The sequence below is a fragment of the Photinus pyralis genome, unplaced genomic scaffold (genome assembly GCF_008802855.1).
Source record: "Photinus pyralis isolate 1611_PpyrPB1 unplaced genomic scaffold, Ppyr1.3 Ppyr1.4_LG3b, whole genome shotgun sequence".
Lineage (NCBI taxonomy): Eukaryota > Metazoa > Arthropoda > Insecta > Coleoptera > Lampyridae > Photinus > Photinus pyralis.
The window spans coordinates 27,510,563-27,529,406 of NW_022170510.1; the positions used below are offsets into that span (position 1 = coordinate 27,510,563).

Here is an 18,844-nt window from a genome sequence, read left to right on the forward strand (position 1 = left end):
ACGACGACGCGCATCTGCTTACGTAACGTAAACCTACTGCTCTGCTTTTTACAAAGCAGTTGCGGCTTGATAAACGTTACATAAATGACTTGAACACACGTTCATGTCATAATGACAATAACGAATTATATTTTAAAAATTAACGCGTGACTTTCATACACTATTCGGCGTTTGCTCAGTCAGAAGAAATTTTGTTCAAAATTCACAATCTACACATCCTCCTACAATAACGGACATTGAAATTGGCGCAGTCGCAAGTATTTTCGTGGTGTGAAAGGGAATATGAATCAGCTGTCGGGCGGTCAAAAAATGTTTACAACTTTACCCATCTACCTTCTGTAAGTAGTCGTGCCATTTTAATACTTTCCGCTATTTAGATTACGTAATAAAGATAGTTGCACTTAAACAGCCAAAATGTGTCATTTGTACAATATAAACAGGTTTATTGTGCCAAATTTCAGTAACCTAAAATAGTACGCGAACACCTTGATCAATAATAAGTTGTTGCTAATCCTTCGCGTGGTTGGTTGTTGCCTTGCTATTCTTATGCAGGCTTCCGGAATTGAGATTTCCATGATTAATTGCGCATTGATATTTTTTCATTCTGAAATATTGATGGATTTGTCCTTTTGAGTTTCGCGTACAATTATAGATTTTTAATTTTAAATTTTTTCGTTTAATATTCGGAAGCTTTTATATAATTCTAGGTATTTACCTAATATCCATTAAGATATAATTACTATCTTATCGTGTATCTTTGATTTGAAGTGGTGTTTTTACTTCTGCTTGCTTTTGAGAATTTCACATTTTCGGCTATAGATTTAATTCCCACATTTGAAAAAGTCAAGGCCGTTACAAATTATAACGCATTTTAAGTATGAAACTGAATATCCTTTTCGTTAATTAATTGTTTAAGTTAATTCTATATACACAATTTGTTAAATTTACAATTTGTGTAGGTAGGTGCGGTCTTCACGGAAATAGATTTGTATTGCCTATTGGCATGTATCCTTGCATAAAGTTTTGTTTAATATTTTGTTATAAAAAAAACTTGTTAATATCTACCTATATTTTTTAGTAGTTAGGTTTTCCGGGTATGCGAAAACTGGTTCTTTAGATACATATTTTTAAATATTTACATAAGATACTAATAGTGTAAGCAAATTAGACCAAGGCTAGGATATTGTACCAAATTTCTTGAACAGTTGTACAAAACAGAATTCAAAAATTCACAACCTTCAATCATGCTCGTGTAGACACAACGTACAAAGCACAACACCAAACTTTTGATATACAGTACGACCACACAAAATTAAAATAATCAAATTTGGTGTTGGTATTTTTACCAAGTTTTCATATTTCACTTTCTTATTTTAATTCATGTTCAGCCTGTGGTCGGTTTAGTTTAAAGCATTTCCTAAGTAGATAAATTGTTTATTATTATCTATTACGTCATATTTGGTAAAACTTTATGCGTATGGTAGCCATGATAGGTATATTATAGGTACAAAAAGGTCGTCAGAATATGTCATCATAGGTGTGGAGATATACAGATATCACAGTAGAAGCACTGCTATGTTAATTCTGAAGTTTAATTTTCGAGTTAATTGTGATTAGTGTATCATTGATATTTTCAATTTTTCTGTGATTTAAAAAAGAACGAGTATTAAAAGTAAAGATACAAAACGAGATACAAAACCTATTTAATTTTATCTCGTGAGTTTTTACTTTCCCGGCTCCGTTTTTGTGATTCGACTACGTCGTCGTGTCCGTCCGTCTGCTCCAAAAATATAGGAGTATAAATTGTCACAATACTGTAGCGAATCTATAGAACCCCCGATAGACATCGAGGCGCCATGAAAAATGAGTCATCAAACGAAAGCGGATGTGACACATTCTTTCCGGGAAATATGACGTGTTTGTTCTAGAATATTCGAGAGCGTTCGGGAACGTTCGAGAAAGGCCGACTTGACCTATATAGGCAACATCAAATTGTGCTGCGGGTACTTCTATCTAACGTCAATGCCGATAGTGAAATATCAAGTGATTATTCGCGCTAGTATGTGAAATGTTATAAATTGTATAAGTGTAAGGAGTATGTTTAATGACTATCAAACAAATGTAGTAATTACAATTCGATTGTATCGAAAACCAATATGTAATCAAACGTTATATTAAAGAGCCGTCGAAAATAAAACACAAACAAACAAGAGAGATAGTGAATAGCGCGGCACAAAATATTGATTACCGTATAGCAATGTATAACGTGTAAAACTAGGGTAACTCGTATACCAAAACCGTAAATAAAATAATACTTAATAAGAATCAATAATTCAATTTAAGCTAAAAGCAAAATTTGACCACGGAATGTCCGTACAAATTGCTGTACGAGGTAATCCAAAAGTAGTGCGGACAGTTTGAATTTTCCGCAAAACTAAACATTTATAAAGTTGGTAACATACCAAAAATCATTTATTTTAAACCAGGGGTGGATCACTTTAATTGATCACTAAACAATAATCGCAATTAATTAATTTAAAAAAATTAATTTATCAAACACGCTACGGTGCATGTATTCAAATATTTATTTTAACGTTGCCCGAGGGATAGTCATGCTAATTAAACCATCACCATAAAGTTAATTTCAGTTGCAGTTCGGACTATCAACCTATTTTCATAAATGAACATCGAAGCTTCGAAGCTGTATGAAAACATTCCGAAATCGTCGTGCAAAATGTTGTGCCACGTATTGTGCGATTAGTAATAACAATAATAACAAATACAGCCTAAAGCCATTAAGCCTAAAAGTACGGTTACATGATCCCTTTACAAAATGTTGCATGTGCAAAGACCTTTGAAAAGAACACCTTGATCGCAGTACGAAGATAAGAAAATAAAAATTCACATAAAAACGACGCCAATGGATGGCGTTTATTATTTTGACATTTAAAGTGACACTTGATGTGTCAAACTCAAACTGTCTGAAGTTATTTTGGATCACCCGGTATGCACAAATAACTAAATTTCTATACAACAGCAATGTCATCTAATTGATTCATAATGTAAATAAGATAGAATGATCAAATTTTTCGGAGTGACACTAGTAACGTAATAAAGCGGTTTATCAGTTTATACCAACTAGCGCGTAGTGTTGTAACTACTTCAACATTGATCGGACTCGACCGGTGCCTTCTGCATGTGCGATGAAAAGGCGGGGTTTGAACTTTGAGGAGACATCTTCAACGTTAAGAAAGAAGACTCTAATTCCACACAACGATGCGCAATTTGACGGGGAAGTTTAAAGTCCTGCAGGAATCGCTGTGCGACGTCTTGGAGTTATTTCCAAAAATGAATTTATGTATTGTTATTTTGTAAAATGCTTTCTTATGTACTTTAAAATGATTTAATAAACTTTTTTTGTTTGACTAAGTGCTCTTGTTTTACAGCCCTTTCAAAATCGCTCGTCATTGTGCCTCACCCTTATTTGCACTGAAAGTTTTAACATAATCTATAGATGTGTTTCGTCCAGACGTTCCACATGCCCTTTATGAATACCCTCTTCCGACACTTTGATTTAGAGATATCTACTCGTTTCGACCTAACCAATAGATGTGTCTCGTCTAGATGTAGAGCTAGACGATTCATTTTTGCTTTGCGAATACTCTTATGCAAAGCTAGCGCTTTTAAGAGGCACGTCCCTTAACCGATATAAACTTTGGAAACAGTCAAAACGGTCAAAGAAAAAGAGTTAGAAAGATCTAAAAAAGCCTAGAGAACTCTTTAAAGACTATGAAGGCTCTGGAAAGCCTGAATGTTAAAACTTACGAAGGCATCCGGAACGTGATAGGTGTTCTCTAGAAAGGCCAGAAAAGTCTTAGACTATATAAAGGCACGCGAAAACCTTTGCGGTTGCGGTGGCGAGCGTGAGGTCGCACACTGGGGTGTTCAATCCGCGCGATCAGAAGTTTTTTTAAAGGCAAACCAGTAGCTGAGTTTTAGTAAAATGGACAACATTGTCGAGGAAGTAGCTCTTTTAGCGGAACAGCAAGAACGATAAGTAGGTATGTAAATGTTGTTGTGTTATTTTGTTTTAGTTGTAACTTGAAAGAAATTATAGAGCGTCTGGATGTGACAATTTTGTTTAGTTCAATTAATTAACCGGGGGGGTTATTAATAATTTGAGACACAGGATTGCGTAAATTTCATGTTATAGTTTTGGTTCAATTTCTTAGAAGTGTTCTTTTTTTATTTTATTCCTAGAATTTTTTTCGAGGTAAATTTCTTTTTAAATTTTATTTGCCGTTAACGAGGTATAGCGCGAAGTAGAGATAAGGTTGTCTTCGCAGAATTGCCGGGCGTACGTGCCGTTTAGCAAGAAGTTGAAAAATTGACGCTTCGCGTGATTGGCGGGCGGGATGTTGAAGAAAGGAGAAGGGCTTTTGGCTTAAATAGAAAATTTTTGAAGAGAGCGGGGCTTTTTAGTCGTTACAAAGCCAACCGGCGCTTCTTCGGTTACGTTATTTTTGAATTTTGTGGAAGTTTCTTGCGTAGTGGATCCAGGTTTAATTAGAATTTTTGTTTGCCGTTTAAGAAGAATTTTTTTGAAAAGTTTAAGAAGTTTGTCGCCGTCCTGTTTTTTTTTTTATTTTGCGGAAACCCCCGAAGAGAGAAGACGTCGGTGTTTGAGTGTTTGGTTTGCGTGATTGTGTACGGATACCTCTTTGTATCGGAGTACGTTACTCGGACTAATTTTAAAGTAAGTAGTAGTTAGTGGTTTGTTTTGTCTTGTTTTTTTGTAATGTTTGAGTAATTTGTTTTTTTTTGTGTGTCATTTATCTGTTTAAAATTGTAACAATTTGTAAAACAGAAATTTACGCAATTTTTTGTCTGAAATTAAACCAGTCATTGCAATCCAGGTTTTGTTTATTAGAGTCAAAGAGAGGTAATTGTCGGCGTCTCTTACTTTGTTTCAAGTTTATTAAATCTGGGGGTAAAGTTTCGTATTGGAATTTAAGGATTTGGTTAAGCCACCTATTCATGTCATTGTTGGAATGCTGTAGGGTGGCAGAATCCAGCTGGACCTTGAGATGCGTGTAAAAATTTGGTTTTTTTTTAATTACAACTGAGCTAGCTAGAGGTAAATCGTGGGATTCCCAGAAGTGAAGGTTAGGTCTCACAACAATGTATTTCTTTTTAGCGCAGTTTCCAACTGTGTTGGAAGGCGCTATTATGGCCACTTTCTCCGTTCATCCGTCAGTAGAACGCGGTCACCATGCGCCATCTTGGATTCGGTGACATCACAAGGAGCTTTTCCGCAAGAAGTGACACTGGGATTTCCCAAGGTCATTGCCCCGGAATTTCTCAAGGTTATGGGCTGGCATTTTCTAAGGCTATTGCACCGGGATTTCCCAGGTCATGGAGCTGAAATTTACCTCCCGGGATTTACCAAAGTCACTGTCCCGGGATTTCTCAAGGTCATGGCTCTGATTTCCTTTTCGATAGTGTTAGAAAGTCTTCCGACCAGAAATTTGTAGAGGATTAAAGCTTTGTAAATGGTCTATACAGGGTGTTTACTGTCTTCACTGTATCCTTTTAAGGGGCGGCAGTACAGCTTAAAAGGAGTCGACAAACGCCAAAATACCTTAGGAAAAAATAATTTAAGTGGACAATGCTGATTAGGTAGTAGATTGCTAGATTTGTACACATATTAATCGTTTATTGTAAAAGTTGTACTGCTGCCCCTTAAAAGGATACAGAGAAGACCGTAAACACCCTGTATGTCTATGGAAAGGACCTTGAAGACTATACTAGGATGTTGTTTAAATAGCTAAAACTCTGTAAAATGGCGTACAGCCCGAGAATGACAAATTCAGCCTTCAATTCAAGAAAGGCGTAATAAAATCCCGAAATGCCCCTTGGATGGTTTAAAACGGTTTAAAACTCTTCAAATGTCCTAGTTATTCGCCTTAAGGTTGCCGCACATTTATCCTTTTCGTTCTGTCACGTCGACGGTTCGTGCTAACGCATATTAAAGGATGCCGCTCACTAGAGCGAAGTGCAGCGGAGCGCATTTCCGTGCCTATACGCACATAGGGCGCGCTTCACCGTAGCGACGCGAAACAGCACTCTGTCATCTGTTATTCTAATCTTCATTTAGCAATTGTGTCCTCTGATGAGGAAGATGTGGTTATAATTTCCGCTTCCGACAAGTGTGCGCACTCTCATTTAAAACGATGTTTTAAATAAAATCGGCTTCGCTCTAGTGAGCGTCACCCTTTATCCGTGACGGAAGGGAACGGCCCGGATAAGTGTGCGGCAATCTTTAAGGTTGTGGCACATTTGTCCGTTCTGTCACGTCGACAGCCGTGACGTGACGGAACGTGGTAATCTGCGCAGATAGCTTTAAGAGCCGCACTGCTGCGGTTTATGCCGATAGGTCAGATAGGTGACGAAAAAGTAGAATATCACCTAAATTTTTAGCATACAAATAGGTTTTTTGCGAATGAGTAGAAGGTTTTTGAATAGTGTATTCGAAAAAGGAAGGTTTGGTTTCAAGAGACATCTATCAATGATAAGCAGAAGTAGCGCGAGCAATACTAATTTATACATTATCATTATATTAAGAGTTATATTATTTAATTTCGCACCTCTTGCGGCAATTGTATAAATCGAAAGTAATAAGTGTACATCTCTTCCATTTGCGGCGTGCTCTTAAATTCCATTCCTTTTTATGTTGAACGTTTTTTTATCGGTGCGTAACGTGACAAAGGAACGGATAAGTGTGCGACCACCTTTAGTTATTTTTTTGTAACGGTATAATAGCACAAAATTATGATAAAAGTAAGCAAATGCTTATACTTGCAAAATTCAAAATAAATACTCGTAAGTGCCCCTTTATACTGGTTTGTTTAGCAGCGCTGCACTGCGTCCTGTCCTGCTTAGCAGCGCTGCTAAGTCGCCCAGTGCGAAGGAGCACTTACGAGTAATTACTTTGAATTGCAAGTATAAGCGTTTGCTTTACTTTTATTCATACGGGCCATAGTAAAAGTAGTATCTTTATAAAAGATTGGCAATTCTCGAAACTTTTTGCAAGAGTTTCTCGACGAAATTGGGAAACTGCATTTATCTTTCTTCTGAATATGTTTGTCCTTGATGTGAAACTACTAATGATACGTTGAAAACCTATAAATTAAAATTTATAGTAAGTTGTAAACATAAATATAACTACAAATCGTAATATAAAAAAAATTCATTTACATGTGTTTAGTTTTATTTCTACTACACCTTTTCCAGATGTAGTTCAGAATACGTCAACTGTACCTATTTCAGATTAGGCAATTTCAGAATATTTCCAAAGTATTTGAGATTAGTTAATTGAATTTCAGCTGTTCTCAAATGTATTTCAGAAAAGCCAATTTTAAAAAACTACAAAAAACGCTGTATTGAGCATCTCTCAACGGTGTCTTGTAGAGCTCAAAAAGTGGCAATGAGAAAGTGTTCTTTTTGTATCTGTTCAAATATCATCAGAGAAAAATGACGAAATGGTCATATTTCGGTTTTTATGGTATATATTCGGAAGTAGGTAGGTATTTAGAATTTTCTGGTTTGCTTTAACGCATGGTAATAATAGTAGCTCTTGAATTGCGCATATTTTCTCTAATTTGACTATCGTAAAATCGGTGACGGCGCCGGATGTAGGTATTTGAATACATCGATTTAAATTAAAGGCGACAAATGGGACTGATATGTGTAAATAGACCATTAATTACTCTGGGAAAACTTCGGGCTATTGGATAAACCGTTGTATTGTTGTATGGCATACGTGGGTTATTAGAGATTACCTTAATTCTCTGCAAATCTCGTAAGTTAATTAGGTAATTCCTAAAATAATCTTTTTATCACTTTTATAACATAGGTAAATAACTAATAACGATTATGCCACAAACGAGAATGTGATTCATTTTGATTAAAAGATGGCAACATTGTTATTTATGCAAAAATTTCGTTGGGGAGAGGTTAAAACGTTACATGAATGTTTAGTAACCCCGTGTATATTACCACACTGTTCAAAACTGTTATTTATGGAAAGAGTTGTCCAGTGTCCAGATGTGTCCAGATTCATTACCCTCTTAAGCATACAACAAAACCAATTTGTAATTAACCATGTTTCTTCAAGATACCTACTTTGTGATTCTAAACTTTATATACTTCGTATCCTAAAGCAATAGAAAGATTAAAATCAAATTCGTTTCAAAGAAATGGTTAGTAACACTGACAATCCTTCGATATTCTGTTGTGCCAGCATTGAATAATTACTTATTCAATAGTACCGGTTATGTTCGAATACTGTTTTCGCTAAACCGATAACTTAAGTCCTCCGCGTTTTTATAACATATTCAATCATTATTTTAGTCCCTTTTACAAGGGAAAGTCGTACATTTTTAGAAACCGTCATATTCGTGCTCGCAATTGGAAAACTGTTCAGATATGCCCATATCATATTGATTGTTTCATTGACAAGTGTGAAATCAGTATCATAATTCATAACATTCATAACATTGAGTTACTATTATATCTTATATCTAGTTTTTTTTCTTACAAGACTTCAAATAAATACCTAAACAGGGTTTTCCTCTATCAACTATATTTATTTACATGCCATTTCTCAGTAAATAATTATGATATCTCATAATTTATTAAAAAAATTTTAACTGTCGACATTTAAAAGTCTAATCCATTTTTTGTTATAGGAATGGATATGCGAGCCGCTCGCCCTTACAATTTCGGAATACGATAACACAAACTTCAAAATTGCTACTAAATAGTATTAAAGGAAATCTAGTCGTTTGTAAATTACACGGAATTGGCAGTGATGTCATATGCCCCGGAAAGCTGTGCGGTTTTGACTTTTTGCGAGATCCACGCCTTAACAAGGTATCACTTTTTATATTAGGTAATAAATGTGGAAATGTTTTGTCTCTCCGAATGTTTTATCAGCTACCTCTACCTCTCATTTCAGGGGCTAGCTTTTACATTAGAAGAAAGACAAGCTTTAGGTATACATGGCCTGCAACCACCTTGCTATAAAACCATGGAGCAACAGGTCGAACTATGTAAAATCGCGGTGGAAAGATATAAGGAGGACCTTAATAAATACTTGTACTTAACAGAATTGCATGATCGTAACGAAAAGTTATTTTATCGTCTACTAAGCGAAAACGTACAGCAGCTCATGCCAATTGTCTACACTCCCACAGTCGGATTGGCATGCCAAAAGTTTGGAGTGATTTATAGGCGGCCCAGGGGACTTTTTATAACAATTAACGATCGTCACCATTCCTATCACATACTCAAAAATTGGTAAGTATTCCATTATAATTGTGATGTAATCAAGTTTCATGGTAGGCCAGAAAATGATGTTAGAGCGATTGTTGTGACGGATGGTGAACGTATTTTAGGCCTTGGAGATTTGGGAGCGAATGGAATGGGTATACCAGTCGGGAAGCTAGCATTATACACTGCGCTTGCTGGTGTAAAGCCACACCAATGTCTTCCAATTCTATTAGATGTTGGTACGAACAATAATGTAAGTTGTTAATACGCTTCTAACACATTACTGTTTAATGAAGATTGCATTGTGTGCAAAATAAAAACAGTAATATACAAGGTGTAAATATGTTATTGGTACCTACTAAAAGAAGCACGACAGCACTTTTTCGAAATAAACTAGGTAGACTGGAAAAGTTTAGTCTGTGAGCTACCATCGAAATAAGTGCTAAAATTTGTTTCTTCAACACTAGCAGAAATGAGTGTCATTTACATTTTTGTGGATGCCCCTTCTGATTTTTTTCCATTGCCTGGAAATTATAGATATCAAAAAACTGTATACTTATCTAATCAAATTACAATTGCGATGAATAAATATAAACATAAGTATCACAACGTAATACAGGAAATTTATGATAAAATCGTGTTATTGTAACAGTGATAGCATGACCATTATAAAATAGCAATTATAAATTATTGTTGCAAACAAGAACATATGCTGTGTAATTAAGTTGAAATGAGAAAAACATTTATTTTCATTCACTAGTAAAATTAGGCTTGTATAGTTTCTATTGTGTAGAAATAATAGAAAACTAAATATCTAAGACGAATTCCAACCAGTGACATTCATGAAATAAACCGCGTGACTTGGAATGGACAGCTGTAAACGCATTTTCATTTTGTGGATTTGGTAGGAAATAATTGCTTTCCCCATGGAACACTAGTATGAGGTAATCTATTCATTCTCAGGGTCTTGACAATCTCATTCTGTGACATTGATAATGAAGGAAATGGATGACGAATATGCATATATTGACAATGATGCGTAACTATAGCAGGCTGCGTTTTTGATTTAAAAGTTGTTACATGTGATTATACGCAGAGTGGTCCATATGTATGAATTAATTTAGCGTTATTACGTATTATTGCGAAAAAATCTGAAATAGATCGATTATTCTTATGTGACTCTTTATAATGTGAAAATCGGGTTCTCTTGTTAGCAATGTACAGTTTGCTAAATTTCGTTCAGTCATAACAGAAAATGAATTTTGATGGCTTCATTATAAAGGCCGACGCGCACTTACTCGCCGTGAAGACTACGTCAAATGAAGCAACAAATGTCACATTTTTATTATTTAGTATATTTTTATTTTGAACATTTACTTTAATTGTAAAATAAATTGGTAAATATAATAGTGTTCCCTGATTGTTTAGTCGTCTCTTGTAAAAGGTAAAAAAATTGTCTTCTAGAGGAAAATTTTTATTAGACACTTTTACTGTAACCTTCTGTTTAATGTACTCTTGGTTTGTGTAACTGATTGACTGCGCTCTTAGTGTTTTAGGAGTAGTTGGTACCTATGGTATTGAGAAGTATGACTTTTGCTAAAATTGTTAAATTAATTACCTAAGCGTGTTTACGCAAATGAGGGGGTGCCTGTATCCTCTTTCGGTATTGCGAATATGTTTCAATAATTATATATATTTTTATATATCGCTATGCGAAACCCATGTATTAATGCGGTACGTAAGTTTGAATTAGTTGGATTTTGGCGTTGCAGTTTTTGGATATATTTTGCTTTGTACGTTATGAGCATTGGGGTGATCGTAAGAAGGTACCATGTTCTGGATGAAATCACTTTCAAATTTAAAAAGGCTACCTGTCGATTAGCTGGAACTATTACATTGTATCTAAGATCGAAAAATTGCCAAGCAAATGTTATCACAATCAAGTACAGGAAATTGCAAATTTGCAGGTGTTGATAATCGCTTTTGTCATTGTTTTATCTTACCGCGTACCTTTACCAATGTCGTGACAAATTGCTCTGCAATTGATATTTTGAATACAAACGTTGCAGTCTTATCATTTATCTTTGCCTTTGGCATTAATTAGGAACGAAGAACAGATAATGTTAATGTTTATCAAGTATTAATTAAATTCAATCCAATTAAAAACAGAAAATTGCAGTTGGTTTAATTCAGGAAAATATGAAGCATACGTTATCATACTGTCCCAACTTAAGATTTCTTCGCCCCACCTAGAGGTCAATTCTGAGTACAGGCCTGCCTCATGCTGACAAAAGTTTCGTGCAAACACTGCACAAACAATACATTCTGTTCAATTTATTTATCACGACCCGCGTTTCGTTTTAATTAGGCGCCAAATCTTCATCAGTTTGCAATTCCATAGTGAATTTTTGCTCAACCGCTGCTATTAGGTAGAAACAAAGTACAGAAATTGTTTGAATCACCAGAATCAAAATTCTTGTTCTTGCCTCGAAATAATGTTACTATAATTATGTACTCCCATAAATGAGTTTTGCTATGTTAATTTTATTCTTATAGACACTCCTAGAAGATCCGACATACATTGGTTTACGTCAGAAACGGGTAACTGGTCAGGAATATGACGACTTTATTGACGAGTTTATGCATGCAGTTATTCAAAGATATGGACAAAACACTTTAATTCAATTTGAGGACTTTGCCAGTACAAATGCGTTTCGTCTATTGGAAAAGTATAGGGATGTATACTGCACTTTCAATGACGATATTCAAGGCACAGCTAGTGTAATTGTCGCTGGATTATTAGCATGTCAAAAAGTAACAAAGAAGAAAGTAACGGACAATAAGTACTTATTTTTGGGCGCTGGTGGCGCCGCTGTAGGCATAGCCAACTTACTAGTACGTGCGCTTCAAGCAGAAGGGTTGTCTGTGCAAGAAGCGAGGGATAAAATATGGATGATTGATATTAATGGATTAATAGTCAAAGATAGGCCTGTCGATGAGATGACTATAAACGCCACAGTTTATGCAAAAAATGTGCCCCTTGAAAAGGATCTACACAAAATTGTACAGTCTGTTAAGCCGACAGCTTTGATAGGTAAGTTCATTAAATGAAACAAACACTTGACAATTATTATTAATCTTGTAGGTGCATCTGCTGCAGCAGGTGCTTTTACTCCAGCAGTTCTTCGATCTATGGCCGAATATAATGAGCGTCCAATCATTTTTGCCCTAAGTAATCCTACTATAAAAGCTGAATGTACTGCACAGGATGCGTACCAGTATACAGACGTATGTTCTTATCGCCCATGTTTCACAGTCTTTGATATTAGCGTTTTTTGTATACCTTGATCAAGCGAGAACATAAATTCACAGATACCTACTATCACTATTTTAAATTCATTGGCAAAGAATGCTAGCAGAGACGAACGTAACCTGATATGTTGGTTAAAAGTGTTAAATATATATCAATTAGAAAATTAAAACTTTGTTAATTATTTACAGGGACGTTGCGTTTTTGCAAGTGGCTCACCTTTCCCTCCTGTGGAATACAATGGAAAAACTTATCACACTGGTCAGGGGAATAATGCCTACATTTTCCCTGGTGTCGCATTGGGTGTGATTACTACAGGTATACATCACATCAAGGAGGAAGTATTTCTTCTGGCGGCGCAAGTATTAGCATCATATGTTACCGAGCAACTTATTGAAGAAGGAAGTGTCTATCCTCATCTAAGTGACATTAAAGAAGTTTCCTTGCAGATTGCAACAAGGTTATGCGAGTATGGCTATCAGACAGGTAAAGTTGAATTTCAAATGATCTTTATTATTTCTAAGACATGAATTGTGTGTAGGTGTTGCATCTGTTTATCCGGAACCGAAACAGAAACGTGCCTTTATCGAGTCTATGCTGTTCAACTATCACTACGAGGCAGCTTTGCCTCCTACATATGGCTGGCCTAAAGCTCAGGAAATTAGAATAAAACCTTTGGATGCTCAAGAAATACAAAGGTAGAAACAGGGTATTAAAAAAAAATGTAAAATATTTCAAAGTTGATTGATGTTTATGTGTTTCGCTTCAAAAGCTATAATAAAAAGTAAATATCAGCGATATGTAAAGTGGGACTTTTCTATACATGTCCAAGCCTTTCCTTAAAATATTTTCCTCCTTTTCTAACATCCTATCCTTATTAAGGTGGTAATTCTGAGTTTGTCCAATATATTGAATTGGAGGACTGTTTAGTAAAAATGTCGTACCACCTAGAACTTTCCTTTAATGCGTGTATCCATACTAACCATATTTCCTTTCAGTAACAAATTCCGCTCATGAAAAGATCAATAAATTTGGATGCAAAGGTATGGAAATAATCATGAAGCAACCCTTGATCACAATTTGAAAGTATTTGACACAGTTACGAAAATTTTAGTCTATTATTTATGTCTACTGTAATCTGCACAATATAATTCGTTCTTAATTGTTGCTTGTATTGAATCTGAGGAAATGTGTGGGATTCTTCTGTTCCATGCTACTATATCTACAGACCAGGGCAAAATACTTTCTAAAAGTATTTAAATACTAAGTACTTTCCAAAAATCAAAAGTATTTAATACTTTTTGAAGAAACATACCTAAGCTAATATCAAATACAAATATGTACTTTAAAAAGTACTTAACTACTTGGCAAAGTATTTAAATAGTCAAAAGCAACCTTACTATTAATCAACCGTTTAAAAATCTAGTATACTTCGTGCTTCGAAATTCGTCAGAAAATAACTGTTTTTTTTGACAGTTGTAGAAAATAGTACAATGCTATCAAAAATGATTTGCTTTCGAGTCACCTTTGGAATTTTTGTTTACATGGGAAATCGTACTTATCTTGAACTTCCAAAGGCGATTCGACAGCAACTCATTTTTGATCGCCCGATATATTGTTTACCAAGGACGAGAAGTGAGTTTTCGCTGACAAGTCTGAAGTTTTACGTACGAGGCGCCTTTAGTATTTAAATACTACAAAAGTATTAAAATACTTCCCAAATATATTTAAATATTTTCCAAAAGTATTTAAATACTAAATACTTCTAAAAGTATTTAAAAACTTCAAATACTTCGCAGCTCTTCTACTATAATTTTAAAAAATCACTATTTAATGATAAAGATTAAAAATGAATTTTCTTATTTTTACCAGTAAATATTTCAAATACAGTGTATTCAATCTCATTAGGCCTAATCGGTAATCTGCCTTGTGAGGAAGATACAAGAATCTACTGTATCCATCTTTACGAATTGAGCAAAATCATATAAACATATGCGCAAATTGAAGTTACATTGACGATTTAACAACCACTTGGATTCGGTGAAGCTCATGGGTGAAAGGGCGTAACAAAAAAAGAAGAAGCAACGAGAAAGTTGATATACGAAACATGGTAGTGTAACAATCTATATAAATAAAAATGACCGGAATGTATGTATGTGCATAACTAAACAAAAAACAAGATTTTGTGTTCTACAGCGCACATAACTATGGCCTTTTGGGAAGCGGAAGTACTGCTCATTCATGGAAAATGCGGTGAAGTTGCTCGCCTTAGGGCGAAAGCCTTTTTACTTGTTTAAGTCTTAACTCCACCGACAGACATATACCATTTTCCATTTTAGAGTACCGCTTTCCGGGACCGACAAATATGTCTCGTCCAAACTTAGGTTTCCTTTCCTTTTAATACCTTCTCCTGACAATCTGTTTTCGAATTATTCGGATTTGAAGTTTGGACACTGACCGATGCATCTCATCCATTTTTGTTTTGTAAGCACCCTCTTCCGACAGTTCGTTATCACAAGATCGCCAGCAACCACATGACGTCAGGTGACGGTTTAGTAACGTCGTCTTTCGAGTCATCCGTTGATAGCGTCACTAAAAACTACAATTCCATTGTACGTCATAAAAGCTTGACGTAATTGTGAACACAGCAAAACGACGTGAAGAGACTTTATTTGGTTTTTTAATGGATACGAAATTATGTAATAATAATGCTAAAGTAGAATAATGAGAGTTTTCCTTGCAGTCATTTATTCCAAAGAAAAACATCCTACATCTACAGAATAATTATGTGCCTTTTGCCTACATCCAATAAAATGATGAAGTTAAAAGTCAGTATCGGACGTGCGCATGCGCACAAATAACAACGAAAACGCCGGAATGTGATCCCCTATGTTCAGATATTCAGATTTGTCAAACGTGAACCGAAGTCTTGTAGTAAGTGGCGAGTGGCTTAATTTTGTTGTTGGAATTGAAACATTTGGACATAGGTAAATCAAATTTAGTAAGTTTAATTGACTTAAAATTTATGAAGGGGTGAGTGGATGAAGGCGGTATGTGACATTTTTTCAAAAAATGAGTTATTGTAATGAATGAAGGGGGTATGTGTTAAACTATTTTTTCGCACTGACACCTGTCCTGTTCAGCCAATTTTAACGAAGATAGCAGTGTCATGAAGGAGGTATGTGAACGCAACGATGTATACTTCTGGTGGATGAACGAGGTATGTTAAATAAAGATACACATACCTCTTTCATCCATTAGCACAAACAATCAGCTGTGTAACATACCTCTTTCATGCTCCATATAGCCGCTGCAAATCAGTCGTCTATTTAAGGTTATATTGTGTAGTTGTGCCAAAGTTTTGCATTTGGAGGTATGTAATAGTTACAATAAATGACCTCCAGAACAAGGTTAATGATAAACTTAGCTCTAAACAGAGATACTAGCAGTGAAACAGTTGAGATTAATTCTAGCAAAAGTATTGAAAAAAGTGAAAACAGTGATTCTAACCCAAAAAGAATAGTTTCAATAAATGGTGATGATAGCAAAGGCAACGTGTTCCAGGAACAAGGTATTTACTTTTCTTCTCATTTGAATAAATAGGTAATTAAAGTTAGTCTACAAGAGCAAAGTGCAGGGTTTGTAGAATTTTGGAGTCATAGGCTGGATGTGAACTGAACTCTTTGCAATGCAGGCAGAAGTTTGACACCTTTTTAAATGTTATTTTTATTTTGTAGGATCAAAGCCATTTGAAGGGTATATACATAGACCTCAAGAACGTCCAACCTTCTACATCAAAGCAAAATCTCTATGATGGAGAGGAATACGACATCGATGAAAGTGGCTGTAGTGATTTATTTGGTGAGTCAAGTGACGAATATCAACCAAATGAAGAAGATGTCAGTGATTCAGATGACGAAAATGTAACAGAAGTGAGAAAAAAGAAATTTCAAAACACCAAAACCAAAAGACATAAAGTAATGGAAGATGAGAATCCTTCTGAGCTGATGGGTGAGTACAATGATCAGATGTTGTCACAGGACGACCATACACCACTAAGTCAGACAAATCATGTAACTCTTGTTGACCAAAGTAAGGAAGAGCAGACTTCGTCTCCAGTGAAATAAAAAAAAAATGCTTCTCCCCAAAATTAAAAGTGACTAGAAGAAGACAGAGAAATCCTGATAAATGGAAGAAGCGCAGATCGGCCATTTTAAGAGAAAGAGGGCAGGCCTATAAAACTTACAAAGGTGAGACCAAACCTGCTAAAAATGTTGAAGCAAGTAATTTGTGTCCTGAAAATTGCCGCCTACAATGTTCTAGTGCATTTACCATAGTAGAAAGAGAAGCAATATTAACATCTTTCTATGCATTAGACATAAATGCTAAGAACTGTTTACTTTTTAAGAGTATTATACTAAGCCAACCAAAACGGATGAGAACTGGAGCAGTGAAACACAAGACCGCTTCTTACAAATATACTGTCGCATACAATGCCAAACAAACTATTGTGTGCAAACGGGCTTTTGTATCATTATATCAAATAAGTAACAAAAAAGTTGACTTACTCCAATCAAAAATAAAGGCTGGCTTAGCTGCCCCCCCACCAGACAGAAGAGGCAAGCATAACAACAGACCCAATAAAACAACTGAAAATGTTGCAGCTTACATCATCCGTCATATATCTAGTTTCCCTGCTGAAGAGTCGCACTACTCAAGGAATTGTAACATTCACAAGAAGTACCTTTCACCAAATGTGGTTTTATAACCTGGGTATCCATATTGTAGCGAAAAATATTGACCAAACAGTTTTCTGTACTTGGACAGAAGATCAAGCTTCCAGGGGAAGCAGTGAGATTTTCAGTTGTCTCCTTAGAGTTTCAGAAGTTGAAGCTTCACTCAAAGAGAAAGACCATTTAATAATTTGGACAGACTCGTGCGCCGGGCAGAATAAAAATTTTCTAATGATTTGTCTATATCAATATCTTGTTCAAAGAGATCATTTTAAAACTATTGACCACAAATTCCCAGAGGTTGGTCATTCTTATTTAGATTCTGACCGGGCGTTTGGGCGAATAGAGAAGAGATTACGGAAACATCAAACTATCTGCACCCCTGAAGAGTATCGGGAAGTCATAGCTTCATCGAGCAAAAAAAATTTGGTCATTAACATGGAAAACCACTTCAGAAACACAGAAGATTTGCCACAAAAAATGAAACTTTTAAACAGAAAAAAAAATCTCTTAAAAGAGAAAATCCATTTCAGAGATGGAATCAAATGGATTCATGTGGACGAATTTGTATCTTACCTCTACAAAGAGAGTTATGACTTATGTGTCCCCTTCTTAAAAGTTAACATTCGTAAAAGTGTAGCATCCATTGATACTCTTCCTCGAGACTTTTACATCCCAAGGCATTTAGAGAAGACCGGATCTCTATCTCAGGAAAAGATCGAGAACCTAAAAGAACAACTGTGCTTTGTGCCAGATCAACATAAGTGGTTTTTTGAGCAGATTTTATTCGAGCGCCGAGAAAGTGGCAACGATGACTAAAGCAATGTTAATAAGTTTTTTTTAAAACAATATACAACTAAAATATTTTCAACACTGTAGTTATTTTTATACTCGCCTATCCACAGCACACTTAATAGCTCCAACAGGTCAACATAAAAGCATAAGTGTAGGTACATAACTCCTTTTTTCAATATAAAATATTGTACAAAAAATTGGAAAAAGGAGGTATGTAGAAAAAATATTTTTTGTATTTTTCAAAAAAAGGTATTTTAACTTTTTTTACTTCTTGAAAAAATTTTGCCCACTATAGCAACACATTTACTTATTTTGAACCGACAACAGCTATTTAATGTAAAAGTTCCAGCAATAATACTTTAAAGTCAATTATCTCAAAATGAACCTTTGGCTACATAACTCCTTCATCCACTCACCCCTTCAATTGTATCATCTATAAATTATAAATAAGTTACGTTAAATAATGTCATTAATCAATTTTTTAAGTTCCATCACCTGTATTATGATTTCCATTACAATTATTAGTATCGATTTTATAATTTAGGTTTAGTTCTCTTTATTTCTGTCTATCTGTTTTGTGAATGTATATATTTGCAAGTGAACTGCTTCGTTGTAATTGGGAAATTCCTGTAATGAAGCATGGAAATAAATAATAATAATAATAATAATAATA

General features: G+C 35.1%; 2 protein-coding genes across 3 annotated transcripts; both read left to right on the forward strand.

Moving 5' to 3' along the window:
* Window positions 1-13,449, forward strand: LOC116166717 (NADP-dependent malic enzyme-like). 2 transcript variants are annotated; one of them, XM_031481791.1, is made up of 8 exons: window positions 1-338; window positions 8,751-8,934; window positions 9,020-9,360; window positions 9,406-9,586; window positions 11,890-12,427; window positions 12,479-12,621; window positions 12,835-13,129; window positions 13,185-13,449. In XM_031481791.1, the coding sequence occupies exons 1-8, from the start codon at window positions 283-285 to the stop codon at window positions 13,343-13,345; spliced, it is 1,899 nt and encodes a 632-aa protein (XP_031337651.1). In that variant the 5' UTR covers window positions 1-282; the 3' UTR covers window positions 13,346-13,449. The 2 variants fall into 2 exon arrangements, with proteins under 2 accessions (XP_031337651.1, XP_031337652.1); XM_031481792.1 differs by lacking the exon at window positions 1-338 and having other exon boundaries at window positions 8,815-8,953.
* Window positions 13,450-15,904: 2,455 nt separating this feature from the next.
* Window positions 15,905-18,467, forward strand: LOC116166977. Its single transcript, XM_031482207.1, has 2 exons — window positions 15,905-16,214; window positions 16,381-18,467. Exon 2 carries the CDS (start codon window positions 17,299-17,301, stop codon window positions 18,193-18,195), a length of 897 nt encoding a protein of 298 aa, XP_031338067.1. The 5' UTR covers window positions 15,905-16,214; window positions 16,381-17,298; the 3' UTR covers window positions 18,196-18,467.
* The last annotated feature ends 377 nt before the right edge of the window (window positions 18,468-18,844 follow it).